At 46.5% G+C, this 16,593-nt stretch overlaps 1 protein-coding gene across 1 annotated transcript; it reads left to right on the top strand.

Annotated features, from left to right (window-relative positions):
• Positions 1 to 5,533: 5,533 nt before the first annotated feature.
• Positions 5,534 to 15,926, top strand: LOC128712178 (chondroitin sulfate proteoglycan 4). Its single transcript, XM_053807072.1, has 10 exons — positions 5,534 to 5,618; positions 8,270 to 8,466; positions 8,534 to 8,764; positions 8,826 to 9,227; positions 9,314 to 10,572; positions 10,634 to 10,793; positions 10,855 to 12,393; positions 12,464 to 12,764; positions 12,838 to 13,203; positions 13,276 to 15,926. The coding sequence occupies exons 1-10, from the start codon at positions 5,540 to 5,542 to the stop codon at positions 15,924 to 15,926; spliced, it is 7,185 nt and encodes a 2,394-aa protein (XP_053663047.1). The 5' UTR covers positions 5,534 to 5,539.
• Positions 15,927 to 16,593: the final 667 nt, after the last annotated feature.

Genomic DNA, 16,593 nt, shown 5'->3' with positions numbered 1-16,593 from the left:
GGAAGGAAAAAGGAGCGCTTTTCTATTCGATTTGTGTTGAGTTTTTCGTTTGCAAACTGGTGGAATAACTAATCGCAAAGAAGATTTTCTTAAGGTGATTATCTAATTTTAAAATAAAGGTGTTGCTATAAGTTTTTTTTCCGGGAGATGATGATCAGAACACGCGGCTCCTTGTGCAATGGTTTTGCAATCCCAGTGTACGAGACGGATCAAGTCCGCAAAGGAAGCAAGAACGAAAGGAAAACGTTCGTTAATGTCGCGCCGTGTTGCAGTGAAGCGTGCGCCGCGCTTCATGTGAGTCACCGCACCGCGTGATGATTCACGGTGGTGACAATCACGATCGTTGGCGACAGGCATGGCGGCACATTGCCCGGTACGTCACACGTTTGTTTCGGTCGTGAAAAGTGTGCGTTGTGTGTGTGGTTTTACAGTGAAAAGTAGTGTTGTTTTTTTTTCTCGCTCCTTCGGTTGGTACCGCGACGATGAAGGCGGGTGTATACTGGGAGAGCAATATTTTATACCGTCAAGTCTGCTATATCATAAGTCAACCCGGGACCTGCTACGGTTCCTGGCGAGGAAAATTGGTGAATTTTGGTACGGTTGTACTGCTTCCAGTGTAGTGTGCCTGAAGGAACGTGCCCGTACGCGGCCCGTCCATGCAAGCAACCGAACGGATAGAAGCGTGTATTTATAGCCGACAGTATATGACGAAGGGCCAACCATGACAAACTGCCACCGACGCCACCCGCCACCATCAGTCACTAGCGCGAGGTTTTTCTGTTTCTCTCGCTTTAGCTCCTCCGTTTTTTGGTGATCTTGGGTGCCCGTTGGTGTAGCTGCTACTCCTGGAGGAAGATCATTATCGCAATTTCTTCTGCCATCGCGCAACTGATCGCGAACCCGGAGTGTACCGCGTTCGCGCTCGGATGTGACAGATGCGGGACCGGGAGAATTTGCCGGATGCACACCACATATCCCAGTATCAGCGGTGGGTTATTAAAAACCACATTCGTCTTTGCTGCGTGATCTTCGTGTCATTCTTGGAGCATTCAAACGGTCCTAAATGGACGGGTACGTTATGGATACGATCCTGGTAAATCTGTGACCCATGGTTGCTCATTTGGCTGCAGCTTTGCAGATGTCTGACACGATCCCACTCCTTCGGACGATTGCACAACTCCATACGGACGCAGGAAACGACACGTCTTGTCAATCGTCAACCGTAACCGTAATGGCGTGCTGCAACTGCTGCAGGAACCAATGTTTTGAGGCAAAAGAATTGAAGTACAATTTTGGGGTTGCAGACAAGGAAATGCAAAACCAAACACACACGCACACGGCGTATATGTTCCATCCCAAGCGCACCAAGCCACTAGAGTAAAGTCAGTTGTCGGAAGCGTCAGAAATGAAATACGGATGAGATTGTTGCCAAACCCAAACAGTTCTGCCGCAGCACCACGAAAGAACCGAGACGTTCTTCGTGCACGTCATGATTTTCCCCCTCCGTACGGAAAGATGGTTTCCACGGTATGGAATTTTTATTTTCCCTTCAAAACACCAACCCGCCGAGGGTAAATAAAAACAAAGAACGCACTCAACTTTACCGTTCATGCGTAACGCCTGGTACGGTATTGCGCTAACCGCCGAAGACCAGACGTGCGCGCCGGATCGTCTTCGAGATCGTTTGATTCGATGAAATTTATTTGATCGACCTTACCGATACTTGCTTACCCACCGGCAGCGGCCCGGTTTAAAAGTGGATTAATTACTTTTGCCCACTTTGCCCACGCATGACGAGCATTGCACACGCCAACACACCACTTCTTTCGCGGTTGGCGTCGAACAAATGCCACCGTCCGGGGCTAGAGGCTACTGCCGTCCGGCCATTTCTGCCTCACGCCAATATTTTACGTTTAAAGTACGGAAATTGATTGCAATTTCACACGTCTCTGTATACGGGTGCGTTCCCGTAAGAGTACTCGCGTCAAGTGCGGCTAAGTGGTCATTGAGTTGGCGGAAGTTGTAAGGAAGACGATTTTGGTGTGAGTGTTTCAGTTCTCTCAATGTAATTGGGCTGAACAGTATCTTAAGTTCACATCGCCTGAAAATATGCAATCAATGGATTAATGATCCTTTTTAACAAAACTATTTGAACCTTATTTATTTTCTTGTTAAACTCGTAAGTTGATAAATAGCTATTGCATACTTTATGGGGTTTAAAATGCATAGCTATAATTTATGTTGAATAGTACACTCTTTGAAAGGTTAAGTTACAAATGATCATCATTGTCATAAAATACCTTTTTTCTGAGGACATTCACCTATAATACTCTAATTCTTATGATTCTTGACATGTTTAATATGTTCGCGATGTATTGGGACAGAGTTGTATCCAATGTTCACAACGCCAGAAGGTATACAATCAATGGATAGATGATCCTTTTTAAGGAAACTATTTGAATATAATTTTGCATGGGTTAAGCACGTAAGCATTGGTTTCTGAATAAAGTATTGCATACTTTCCGGGGTTTAACAATGCCCAACCGTAACTCATTGTGAATAGCACACATATTTGAAGGGGAAGCTACAAATGATCTTCACTGTCATAAAAAAAAACCTTTTTTCGGAGGACATTCCCATATAATGCTCCTCTTATTATGATTCTTGACGTGTTATATCGGTTTACAAGAAGTCAAACATCTAACAACACACGCACTTTTAAAAGCATCCAGCGCAGCTGTATGCTACTAATACACAACAGTGTAGGTTGTTGAAACCCTATACGTCAGCCATGGCCCGTGTACCGTTTCGGTTTGAACAGGAACAATACACCCCAACATCCGCTGCTGCTGCTGCTTAAGCCGTTAGTCATTTTCGTCCATTATTGCCGTCATTTAATCCTACAGGATCGGTAATTTATGGCTAATTAAATGAAGCTGCTAAAATTAATGGGTTCACAGAAGGAAAGCGCTGAAGATTGTTGCCAGTCATACGCGCACAAAACACCTCAACAAAACACACATATTAGATTGTCATCATCGGGCACCGATCGTGATAGAACTGGGGGAAAACGCGCACACACACCCAATTTATGGTTTGAGAAAAGAATAGGAATTAAAATAGCTGCTGGAGTTGGAAAATTTATGGAACTCGCTATGTTTTTCCTAGCTCTCCCCAAAAAACGTTACCTAATGGCCAGCGATTGACATTTCGTGATGAGTGTGCTCATCTTTGTCGCCGTTCGAACCGCTTCCCGATGGAAACATTGTTGTGCAATGTTGTGTTTGCATTTTCCGACTGCTCGGGTTAACACGCACACGCCGGCTTCGGGCTGCCTGCATCCATAACGTAGGTCGTTAATTTTTCCCTTCCTTTTTCAAAACTCCTTTTAATAAAATCAAAACCGCCCCGCGGGCTGGTAGTAACATTGTCGGAAAATGTCATCATTTTTCCTTGTTCTTCCTCGCGCTGCGATTTTACTACTACTGTCCCCGGAATCGCGCGGCGCGCCAGGCCGTGCCGAATGACAGCTTCGTCTAAAAACCGGCAACATACAGGCAACACCCATAAACTAGCTAATTAACGTGGGATAGTGTGTAAATATAGAACGGTTGCTTTCCCGTGTGTAAGTGGATTTCCCGTTTGAATGGGCGATCGTTACGGTTCCAAATTCGAACTCTTAATCTTCTAAGAAAGACGCCTTCGGTACCACACTCAAAGAGGAACATCAAAGAACATTTTCTAAACCTGGCACGATGCGATATGTTTGATGTGTTTCACGAGACATTCGTTTGCAGGCGAGGTAGGTGAATTGCACAGGCATCATCGTAAGAAAATGATACGCCACTTCACCTTATGCGAGTAATAATTAAACAGCATAATTGCGTACTTAATCCTACAATTGTCTGGCCGGCAGTGTTTGCGTGTGACAGGTTTACCGGATTGATGACGAGTTTGTTTACCTTCCTCAAGACGGTAAACTGGGGGATCGGAAAATGCACAACGATCCAAAGGGCACTTACGACAAACGATCGACCAGACCAGGGAGGAATACGATCAATGCGCACGCTTTTAGCTGTGCTGCTAAATTAAGAGGCCATCTCTTGTTTGCACCACAAAACACACAAAGAAATCCGAGCGGGACACGGACACGGGCTGGTGTAAAATTGGAAGTTGACTCTACGAGAAATTGGCGTCGGCAAAGTGCATTTTCTCAGCTGTTCAATAGGAAACGATGCGATGAGCGATGGAAAAGTTGTTAGAATGGGGAAACAGTATGTTAAAATGGGTGAAACTCCTCTAAATAGGAAGGCAGCCTGGAAGTATGCAATGAATATACATAAGTTCATTTATTTGGGTGTGAAAGTGAGTATTTCGACACCGTTTGGTCATCAGGCTTTTATAAATGTTGCCTACCTTCAGGCTCGTTCAACCAAGACTTTTTAACTTGGACACAATTATTGGATACATTCTTGCTAATATGATTGTAATATCATATTCATGAATTTCGAATATAAGCGTACGGTGTATTACTTTATCGAGGTTTGAAACAAACAATTTATAACCCATATCAATCTTTCCACACATCTCATTCCAATGGAACATTTAAACCCCATTCTGTTCTACACGAATAGCCAACAAACTGATCCTTCAGTGAAATGTAACACCCATCGCGTAGAATGTGGTGAGAAAAACATTTTTCACCGTCGCCCTTCCCTTGTGCTTAACGCCCATGGGTCGACGGATCGAAGAGGGACAACAACAAAAAACCCCCCAGGAACGCAAGTGGAACGCTGGTGTGTTGCATTATCGTGCGTTGTTTGTTTGCGTTTGCCGATCAACGGGATTACGATTGATGAGCAGGATTCTGGCGCAAATTTGTTTTGACCACGGTGCGACAACGCGTGATTACTGGAATGAATTAGTGGCCTCCGCTCACCCGGGGGTTTTTTTTTGTGTTCATGGCGTTTCGGTGCTGCCGGCTGCAATCAACGACAACCACGATCGGAATGCATTTCGCTACCGTTGGCGGTCGTTGCATTCGGGATGCAGCTGGCGATGATGTTCTTATTGGTGTGTAGCAACAAAAAATAAAGCTGAGTGATTAAGCGGTTTGGTAAATTCGTTTGTGATTTTAGGCCCTTTCATAGTGCGAGTGTACGCCGTACGAGAAAAAGCGTTGCGAAAGACGCTCGATGGATGTGTGTGAGCTGCGCTGTTGATAGAAAAGTATAATGCAACAATGCTGCAGCTATGTGAAATGCGGGAAAACTTCGAACCACGGCGCAGTGAAATGTGATCGAGTGGAATGCAAATGTGTGGAACGAATGGTGATCGAAGCAATGCACTAACTAGCCAGCGACTCGATCGCATTAGAAGCCCTAATTTATGCCGCGAGCTAAACGACCACTGCTAGCTTACCGTGGTCGCGTCCGTTACGGTGGTGCGAAGCGTACCGTGTGAGGAGCCTTTTCGACCGAGGCTCAAGTTCATTATAGCCCTGCTAAAGCCAGTGTACCAGCACGGTTCGGCCGTGAAAATGGATCAACTGCAGCCCCGAATACGGATGTGGATATTTATCTCAATTCTTAGCCTAACGCTCATCGATGCTGCCAAGGGTAAGTGTTCTACGAGAAAAAGAAAGACAATTGAGTACTCAACGTAATCTTACGAGAACCATAATCTTGGGTTAGAATCACGGCTAAATCAGCTGCACGTGCTGCTGCAGTATGGTTCGAGTGCTGTTGGGACCAGGGGGTAAAAACCTTATACGTTAACGATCATGAAGATTGATGAATAAAGATGTCATATGGCAGGAAGGTGGTTGAGTTAGGGGAAGTGAAGACTAAACGGCGACATATGGTTTCCCAGTTGTGTTACCGTACACCCCACCAATTAACTAGGGCTCTGTTCGTTAGCCGTAATCGATACAATGCTTACTGGGAAAAAAACTGTTAAAAGCTAGATTTCCGATCAGTATGGCATTCGTTGTGCATTTTATTTAAGGATCTTTAGGTTTCGATTTCCAGTTGCGGGTAATTTAGGGAGAACACATTGTATACGCTTGTTCCAATTCTAAGCGATTTGGAGAGGGTAGTAAATGAAAAAGAGAAAATTTATGCCTTAAAAAATGTATTACAACCCTTCTCAGATGTTGACATTGACCCCCGATGCCATTTGATGCATAAATTATTGAGTCAATTATGCGGTTTTCAGAACTTTGGGTATTATTACTACCCGTAGGTTTGGAAATGACGCTTAAATTTTGAGTTCCCGTTTGGGACAATATTTTTGCTTGTCATGCAAAAAATATTGCGGGGGCATAACATTCTAAAGCTAAACCAGTCATCTTTTCTTGACTTATGGTCCTCCTTAAGTTTGATAGTCCGTCTTGAGACCTGGAATTCGTATGTTTTATACTTTAATTTTGTTCTTCTAGACAATCCAGTTTTTTATCGATAAATAACTATTCACTAGTGGTCTTTTTTAATTAAAAAGTACATTCAATCGTTAAATTAACTGTACCTTTTGAATAATATTTGCAATAATATAATATTATATATTTTATAATATAATATATTAAAATAAAAGCCCTATTTCATTGCGTTTCTGGGCTTCTTCAAGGAGTTATTTTTTAAATTGTTTGGTAATTCTAGATTTTTTTCCTCTACTGTGTTTCGGCCATGTTGGAAAATCTTAATCACGCTCAATCAAGTAATGTGCAAGTCATACTCATCTGAGTTCTGTTATTTTTGAGAGCTTGGAGAGCCTGTTCCAGAAATATTCTTCAGTGAAAATCAAATCCAACAGCTCTCCATCTTTTATTTGCAATAGTTCTGAGATCTTGGCGAGCCAAGTCCTGCAATATCCTTCATCGTAGAAATACTTGTTTGAAAACGCAAGTTCTTAATGTTTAAAACGCATAAAACAGCGCACATGCTTATCATTTAATCCATCAAAATCGTTTCCATTTTCACCCTAAAAACTCCCAACATAAACACGTCAATCTTCAGCACCATTTTACAGTGCAAACAGAAATATTAAGTCCATTTCTGTCCGTTGAAAGACGAAAGCACTCTCATCTAGCGCTATTAGCAGGACGGCATAAATCATCCAATGCCTGGGGAGTGGTTGGGGAACTTCAACGGAATGATGGAAGCACGCCGGCGTCGCAGCTCGGGACGTCCGTCAGCAGTTCATATCGATTGACGAATATTGACAATAACGCACTACGAGACTATGCGCCAGGCAGAAACAAAAACAGAGCACCGCGGCAGCGCATCAAGAGGCCGTACGGGAATTTATAAACATTGTCGGCTGTACAGCACTTAAGGCGCGGCAGGCGAGATCCCCCCAATTCAAGGCCACAGCAGTTCCATTACCCATTGGCAGCGAGCAAGGAAGGCGGCTATGAAACGCACTAAACGTGCTCAATTGTTTAAAGACAAATACGGTAGCAGTTGTTCCGACTTCTATCCCCTTGCCGGATGGATTTAGAGAACGGGAACGCACGCTGGTGCGTGTCATGTCCGACATTTCCAATAGTTTCGATCCCCAGACACACAATGCAATGCATGTTAGATCCCTAACCGATCGTGACGCAATCTCACACCGCAGGGGATTCGAAGCTGCTGTTTGAGCCGCGGGATCGCGCACTGAACGACATTTAAAATAGATGTCGACACATTTTTGACCGTACAATAGGTTTTTTTTTTGTTTTTCTAGACAACCATGTAATGGAACGGCATGTTTGCATTGTCACATGGTTGATTTGTGTGCAGCAAGGCATTTAATTTTAATGCGGTCGTTGCTGCGAAGTCACGTCCCTGCTCGGCAATCCCGTAAGGGTCGTCACACATCCTGACCTAGCTCAAACTGTCACGTTATGTGCGCTATCAATTCGAACCTTCCTTCCATCGCACCCGAACATCCGCGTGTTTTTCACAGTTTTCACAACATTTTCCCGCGTGGAGTGCGATGAAATACATATCGAACGGTGGCAGGCTATTAGGCGGCTTGCGCTATCGCCTTTTCACACCCTTCCATTTGTAATGCGTGCGTGCCGCATGAAGACCGCCCGAGAAGTCACGTGCGCTGGGTGTGCGCTGCGTGTGCGCTGGGCGCTTTGTGCGAATGTTGATCGTGATTCCCGTCCACCGATCGTTACTTCTTGCTTTTAAAAAAATTAATCATCTACTTTGTTTTGTTTTCTTCTCATTATACTAAAACTCTCATCACCTTCCGTGTGCTGTGTGTACGGGGATGGCAGTATCATTCTATGGCGCCAGCCACATCACGGTACCAATGCAGGAATCCAAAATGTCTACCAACATTCGGTTGCGGTTCCGCACACGACAAGACAATGCGCTCATGCTGCTGACGACGGGACGCACCGACTATGCGCTGCTCAGTATCGATGGTGGAAAAATAAGGTTTAGCTTCAAGATAGACGACTATCAGACGGATGTAAGTTTCGTTCGCTCCTGCTTTGGGAAAACCATGAAAGTAGTCTAAAGCATCCCCTCATTTACAGCTCTGGTCACCGGTGACGCTAAAGCTAAACGATCTCCAATGGCATGACATTTCAATTTCTCGCTATGCCGCCAATTTGACGCTTCAGATCGACGAGTACTTTGCCACAAAGACGCTTCCGCCGAAGGTGATGGAACTGAACGTACACATGGGTGTACAGGTGGGCGGCAAAGGTGACTACAATGAACCGTACTTGAGCGCTCTGCCAAATTTTCGTGGCTGTATCGCTGACGTAAGTTGTGCAATAGTGTCCTCAAGGGTAGGAATACCTCAAGAATGTCTCCTTTTTGCAGGTGTTTTACAATAATATTAACGTCTTTAAACGTGCACGTGAAGGAACGGGGCATCCCACCGCACATGATGTCTCGTGGATATGTTCGCCGGAGTTTGATGCAGATCTAGACGTGCCAATAAGCTTCCTCGACGACGACAGCTACAGTGTACTGCGCAAACCAACCTCAAAGTCGGGCGATCGGTGGAACTTTGAGTTCCGTACGATCGAACCGTTCGGCACACTGCTAAGCAACATTCCACGTTCGACCAAGCACGACTACATGATGCTGCAGATCGTTCAAAGCAAGTTGCGGCTGCTGGTGGGCAAAGGATCGAACGCAGTTGAGTTGATTCCGGATCGGAACGTTTCCGATGGCAAATGGCATAACGTGTCGATTACGTACAGTCCAATGTTAGTCGATGTGAGTGAAACGCTTCAAATTTCCGCCGGATTTTCTTGTGGTCCAATTACATGCAACGTTCTATTTTAATTTTCCCACCCAACTAGATAATGGTCGACGAAACGAGCCACAGCGCAACGTTCGCTAACGGGAGCAGTCAGGTTATTGAGCTGGAGGAAGACTTTTACATCGGTGGTCTCGATGCCGAACGGCACCGGAAAGCATCGATGAAATTGATCCGCGAAACCGAATCCAGCTTTAAAGGGTGCATCCGCAACGTCATCCTGGACGATCAGGATGTCGGATTTCCAAACTTCAAAGTCACGCACCACGTGACGGTCGATTGCGTGTGGAAGTATCCGTGCATCGAAAAGCAACCCTGCATCATTAGCTCCCAGTGTCAGCATCAGGGAATTGAAGACTTCATCTGCTACTGCGATCAGGCGTACTGCATAAAGGCGGACTATGGGGATAAGTACAAAATTTTCACCCGCTCCATGTCGCGAGTGGAGCTGGAACTGTTGGAAATCAATCCGATGGAAGTTATGGAAGGGGGCATTGCGTTTCTTTCCCGGGAGTTTATCAGCGTACTGTTCGACTATCCTGAGATGGGCGTAAAGGAGGCATCGATTATATTCCACATCGTACAGCCACCGAAGCATGGTCGGGTGACCATTTCGTCCTACGGCCCGGAAAGCAACGGAACGGTAACGCAGACGAAGTTTTTCTCCCACATTGATCTCAGCACGGACAAGGTGAAGTACACGCACAACGGGGACGAACACGCGACCGATCACATGACGATCGATATGCAGCTGATGTCGGTTACGCGCGAATCGAAACATCCGGACATCTCCGGAAAGCACCGATTTGTGCTGCACGTTAACGTGACGCCGGTGAATGATCCGCCGGTACTGCAGCTGCCACCGAACAGACACATCCGTATCACGCAGGGCATTCCCAAGGCCATCGGTACCGATGTGCTGAATGCGGACGATCCCGACAGTCCACCGGAGTCCCTCATCTACACCATACTGATGAATCCCAACTCGGAAGCACAGCAGGGCCGCGTGGAGGTGAACGGTAAAGCCGTCACGACCTTCTCCCAGTCGGACATCAATGCAGGCAGTGTAACGTACGTCATCAATACGAAAGGATTCGAGGATTCTCACTTCGATCTGACGGTACAGGTGTCCGATGGGATGGAAACAAGCCCGGCCAGCTCCGTCCGTGTGTCCGTGCTGCCGCTCCAGTTACGGATGATCAACAACACGGGGTTGGTGCTGATACACAAGTCTGCTGCCTCGATAACACCGTACAATCTGTCATTCGTTCCGAACGCCGAGGAAGAGAACGTTGATATCAAGTGAGTGTGGACTTTTGATGGTTTCCAGAAGTTTGTCAGCTAAGCTTGATCTCTTTTTAAGGTTCGATGTAGTACAATCACCTTTGTACGGGAACTTACAGAAGCTGCGTACGGTGGATTCGTCCTGGGTAAATGTGGACTCCTTTACCAGCAGTCAGGTGATGTTGGGACAGATCCGTTACCTTCACGTTACAGACTTTCCACAGCATGATGAGTTTAAGGTAAGCTAATAGAATCCTTCATCAAGATCTGGATCGGCTAGACAATTTCTTCCTCTTGCAGTTCACGGTATCGCTCGGTCCGGTCACCACACCGACGTACGATTTTCGCATCTCATTCACCAAGCTGCGCATTGGCATGATCCGGCAGACCAACATGCACATCAACACCAAGGAGAACACAATACGGGCGGACTTTCTCTTCCATCAAACAACACCAGTTGTGACGCTGTCCCGTAATGTGATCTATACCGTCGTTACCGCACCAAAGTTTGGCGTGATTTACGTCGAGGGTCATCCACAAACTGCCCGGCCCGGGCACTCGTTCACGCAGCATGAGATCGATAAGAATCTCATCAAATATCGCACCTATCAATCGTCGTATGGGAGCTTCATCGATACGTTCGAGTTCATTGTGTCGGTTCCCGAGTGTGAAGATGTGCAGGGTAAGATAGATTTTATCTACACACCGCCGGACTACCTAGCAAAGCAGATCGTATACCAGAAGCGGGAGAAGTTGTACGTGCACGAGGGAAACAAAACGGCCCTGTCGAGAACGAACTTTGAGGTGTACTTCAACAAGTTTAACTTCCTGTCGTTCAATCTCACCCATCATCCGAAGCACGGGAAGATTTGTTTGATAAATCCGCGTACATTTGAGGCGAAAGATATTGCCACCTTCACGCTGCAGGATTTGTTTCTCGGCGACATACACTACTGTCACGACGATTCCGAGTCAACGCGCGATAGCTTCCGGTTGTTGATCCTGTCCGACGATGAAACGGACTTCCAGTATGTGTGCGAGATACAGGTGGAGATCACGTTGCAGAACGATAATGGTCCGTATCGAGTGTTCGACAAGGTATTCCACATAGTGCGCGATGAAACGAAGCTGCTTACTGCCGGTGATTTGAAGTATGCCGATCCAGACATTGAGACGCGCCCCAACGATATCGAGTACCGATCGGTGACTTGCACCAATGGGGAACTGTACAAGACTGGGAAACCCTCGGAACAGTTCACCCAGGATGATCTGGATCACGGGCGGATGTTGTTTATGCACAATGGGACGGATAATGGGAAGGTATCGTTCATTGTAACGGACGGTCTGTATGAAGTACCTGGTTCGTTAGAAATCGAAGCATCCGATCCGTTTTTGAGAGTACGGGAGAGTAATGCCTCTATCGTGCAGGAGGGCCGAGCCGTTCTGCTTACAAGCAACGATCTTAACATCGATACTAACTTAAATGCAAAGCCACAGGAGATAGAGTACCGTGTAATGGATGGACCCAACAACGGTTTGCTGAAGATGTTCGTACCGAAGTTTGATACGGGCCAGCTGCATCGGCTTAACAATGCGACAACCGCGTACAACTTCTCCCAGGCGGACATTATAACCGATCGGATCGTTTACTGGAATCGAGATGTAGCTTCCATGGACCGGATAAAGTACCGTGTGGGCACCAAGGGTGTTTGGACGGAGGGGGAAGTGATGATCCGGATCTATCCACCAGCGTACTGGGAGCAGCTACGAATAAGACGCAATCAAACGTTGTACGTCGAGGAGTCCACCAGTGTCATTATATCCCGAGATGTGCTTGAGGTAGGTGTGCTTGTGAATGGTGTTCTCGATGCTGAACGAAGCATATTAAGGTATTTTTGTATATTTGCAGATAGTACACCCCAACATCTCACCGGGGGATATAACGTACCTTGTGACGACACAGCCCCAGCACGGTTATCTGGAGATACAGTCGATCACCTCGGACGACGAGTATAACTCGAAAGTGTTTGACCAGTCAACGATCAATGCGGAAAAGATGTTCTACATACAGGCGGGTGTCAATCAGTCGTCCGACTTCTTCACGTTCGATGTCACCAACGGTATAACGTGGTTGCGGGACCTTATGATGAAGATTGTCATCATTCCGGAGCATCTGTACATCAAAACCAGTGAGATTGTAGTAGAGGAGGGTAAGTTGCAATGGGTAAAAAAAGGGTTTGTAAATTGCTTTTTACACACCCAGCTGCTATCTTCTGTTTGCAGGAAAGACGGTGAAACTAGAACCTGAAGATATGATACCATATTCGGAGTATTACAATGGAAAGATCCTCGAGTATAAGATACTGGATCAGCCACTGCACGGTAGTATACGTGCCGGCAAATCCTCCAAGGTGAATCGTTTCACCCATAAGCAGCTGGAGGCGGGCGTTATCACTTACGTACACAATGGTAGCGAAAATTCGTCCGACACGATCCGGTTAGTGGCATTGAGCCGAAATAAGGAAAGTGTTTCATTTTCATTGTCGATCAACATACTCCCAATCAACGACGAGATACCGCTGCTTGTCACCAATACCGGACTGCATATGTGGATCGGTGGAAAATCAATGATCGGAAGCAATGACCTAAGTACGCAGTGTTATTCAGCGTATTGTTGTCCATGAATGGTATCTAATTCTCATTTCTCTCCTTAATCCGCAGTGGCTCAAGACTATGATACTCCACCGGAGAATCTTACCTTCTACATCCAACAAATGTCCGGTGGTTACGTGGCGTACAAGGACAGCTACAACAAGAAAACACATTCGTTCACGCAGCAAGATATCAACAGCAACATGGTGTACTTCATACACGATAGTAGCAACCAGAATGGCAAGGTTGTGTTCTACGTGAGTGACGGTGTGCACAATACGACGGAAAGTGTGCTACACATCGTCACCAATCCGGTAGCACTGGAAGCGATTCGAAACGAGGTGCTTCATGTGTTTCCACTCACCCGAAAGCAGATACTGCCGGATCAGCTGTACTACAAGTGCTCGGACGACGATCGGGACGTGAAGTACGTCGTGACGGTTCCACCCCAGATGGGGCGGCTTCTGTTCGAGCAGGTGGAGTTTGGTTACTCGAACGAGATCAGCGAGTTCACGCAGTATGATGTGGAGAATGGACGAATTTTCTACGAGCACACCCATCCCATGGTGGAGCTGAAAACGAACGATTCCTTCTACTTTGATGTGACGGCACCGCTCTCAAACAGTTTGGTTGATCAGATCTTCAACATCGATGTGTCGGTATCTTCGGGAGGATTGCTACGGTTTTTGCCCGTGCCACGGATCACCATCGAAGAGGGTGAGTCGGCTCCGATCAAGTTGGATCTCTCGAAGGTGCTAGAATACCTCGAGACACGGGCAGGTATCGGCGCACCGGAACTCTACATTGAAGTACATCCACCGGCTCACGGTTTGGTGGAGCTGGAGGACGAATCTCCCGAGGTGAATCGATTCTCGTTGAACGACTTCTACTCCAACAAGGTGATCTACAAGCACGATCATTCGGACACGGTAGAGGACAAGATTGCCCTCGCCGTGTTTCTTGTGCCCGGCCATCTGTTCCTCTGCAACATCACCATTCCAGTGACGATCAATCCCGTCAACGATCAGCCATTCCATCTGCTAACGCCATCACCACATATCTCAGTGATCGAGGGTGAAAATGAAACCATCACCTCCACGCATTTGCTCACCGAGGACGCCGATACGGATCCGCGCGACATCGTGTATGACGTGATCAGTGGACCCAATCTGGGTGTACTGCTCAAGATTTCGGACGAAGGCTATCCGCAAGACATCATCACGTACGGCAATCAATTCACACAGGCGGACATTAACGAGAATCGAATCATCTACACACATTCGGGAAACCCGCAGTCCACTACCTTTTACTTTAAGGTATCGGATGGGAAGTTCAAGCCAGCGTACGAGATATTCAACATCAAAATTCTACCCATCACGATCCTGCCCGGGTTCAACAATCAAGCCATACTGGTGCAGCAAGGTTCTAACCTGGGACTGCTGGAACCAAAGCACGTTTCGATCGAGACAAACGTGCAGAAAGCCAGAATTATGTACAATATTACGAAAAATCCACTGGGTGGTATTATCATCTCGAACAACAAGCCTATTCTCAAGTTCACCCAGCGGCAGCTGGAGGATGGTAAGATTGGCTACATGCAGACGGATATGAGTCGTTCGAATGACACCTTCCAGCTGGACGCATTCATACCGGACACAACGTCCGCCTGTCTGATTGAGGTCAGCATGGTAGTGCAACCGTTCATAATCATCAACCCGATAACGATCACACCGGGCGATCGGGTTCGACTTAGTTCGTCCTTCATCTTCGACAATCCGGCTCAGCTAAAGTTGAACCGATACAATCCCAAAATAACGATCACCCGACGACCCAAGTACGGTCGATTGAAGAAGATTGTCCGCAGCACAGGGCTGGACTATGCTGAGCAGCAGAGCGATAAGGAAATCAGTTCCTTCACCTACAAGGAACTCAAGAGTGGCGTAATATACTATGCGGCGAGAAAGTTCAATCAGGACTTTCAATCCATCAACGATAACTTCGAGTATGTGCTGTCTACGAAAACGGCCCAACCCGGACAGGGTACGGTACCGATCGAGATATATTCTCCCTCGCGTTCGCACGATAGCGACAGTGACGTCGATATTGTCACCGCGCAGTCTGTCATCCCGCTAGACTATGTGATTGCGGTGTGTATCGCCGTCGCAGCGATCGTTCTCATTCTCATCACGGTGCTTCTGCTAAAGTGTCGTTCTAAAACCGCCCATAAAGGTAACGACCTGGACAAGGATAATCCACCTTCCTTGCCGCGACCACCCGACTTTATGACACTGAACAACAGGATGTACACACCGTCAGAGAACGAGTCGCTGCCCGTTACGAACTCGTCCACCCCGTTACCGATCATCAGTAGCATTCCGCACTGCAAGGTGATCCCTATCGGTGGGCTGGACAACACACTGCAGCTCGATTCCGAAACGGACGACATGATGGATATGCATGGGGAACTGTTACCGAGCATGGGCCACGGGTATCGGTACGGGTACGGTGATGAAAACGACGAATGGAGTTCCTCCTGCGACGTTGGACCGGAGGTGAACTACTCAACGATCTCTCAACCACAGCAACATCTTCTGCTGCAACAACACCAGCAGCTGTTGCCACCACATCAACAGCAACACCTACAGCACCAGCAAATTCTGTCAACGCCACAGCTTGCCAAGGCGAATCCACTACTACGCCGCAACCAGTATTGGGTCTGATCGCTGAGTGATCCCTGAGCGACAAAGATAGAACTGTAACCAATTCCCACACGATTAGCGAGAGTTGCTAGCACACACTGTAAATAATGCCAAAGAATACTCACCAAATCGAAGTTATCCTGTAGGACGGAGCAGCATGATCTTAAGGATTTTGTAGTGAAATTGTATAAAAAATAGTACGCCAAACAATCATATTTATCGTAATGTTTTACAATTATATTTTCCTCTTTCGTTAAACAAATGTAAAAGCGACGTTGGGGATCTTGTAACGAGAAGCTTCGCAAATCGAAACAAGTGACACAGTTTAATGACATTTCTAGAACGCATCCTTTCAGTGAGCTAGTCTAGGTTTGGATGGCGGTCTAGGCGTTTGGATGGCGGATCCAAAGTTTTAGGATACTTTTACGGATGAATGGAAGGACGGAATTTCCAGCGTAGTTTTTTCTCCTTAGCAGCGAGACAGAGTGCAAACATACGAGAAATAGATGCGTGACACTGAATAACCTCGTATGCTAGATAGATGGTGATCAACCGAAAAACTGTGGCAATACAATACTGATAAAAAATAATTTCAATCCGTCTTGGTGTTCTTGATCGTCTAATGTTCCTAAACCTTGCAATCTAAGTGCAAGGTTGTGTGGTTGTGAGTTGGAGACATCCTATTCTA

Source organism: Anopheles marshallii, chromosome 3, assembly GCF_943734725.1.
Source record: "Anopheles marshallii chromosome 3, idAnoMarsDA_429_01, whole genome shotgun sequence".
Lineage (NCBI taxonomy): Eukaryota > Metazoa > Arthropoda > Insecta > Diptera > Culicidae > Anopheles > Anopheles marshallii.
The sequence above is the reverse complement of the archived record's forward strand: the minus strand, read 5'-3'. Positions and strand labels throughout refer to the sequence as shown.

Bases quoted from the DNA above. Each gene is read 5' to 3' on its own strand.
- LOC128712178 (XM_053807072.1), top strand. From the start codon at position 5,540: ATGGATCAACTGCAGCCCCGAATACGGATGTGGATATTTATCTCAATT. The intron at 12,394-12,463 runs GTAGGTGTGCTT...GTATATTTGCAG, and splicing joins TATCCCGAGATGTGCTTGAG to ATAGTACACCCCAACATCTC. The intron at 13,204-13,275 runs GTACGCAGTGTT...CTTAATCCGCAG, and splicing joins GATCGGAAGCAATGACCTAA to TGGCTCAAGACTATGATACT.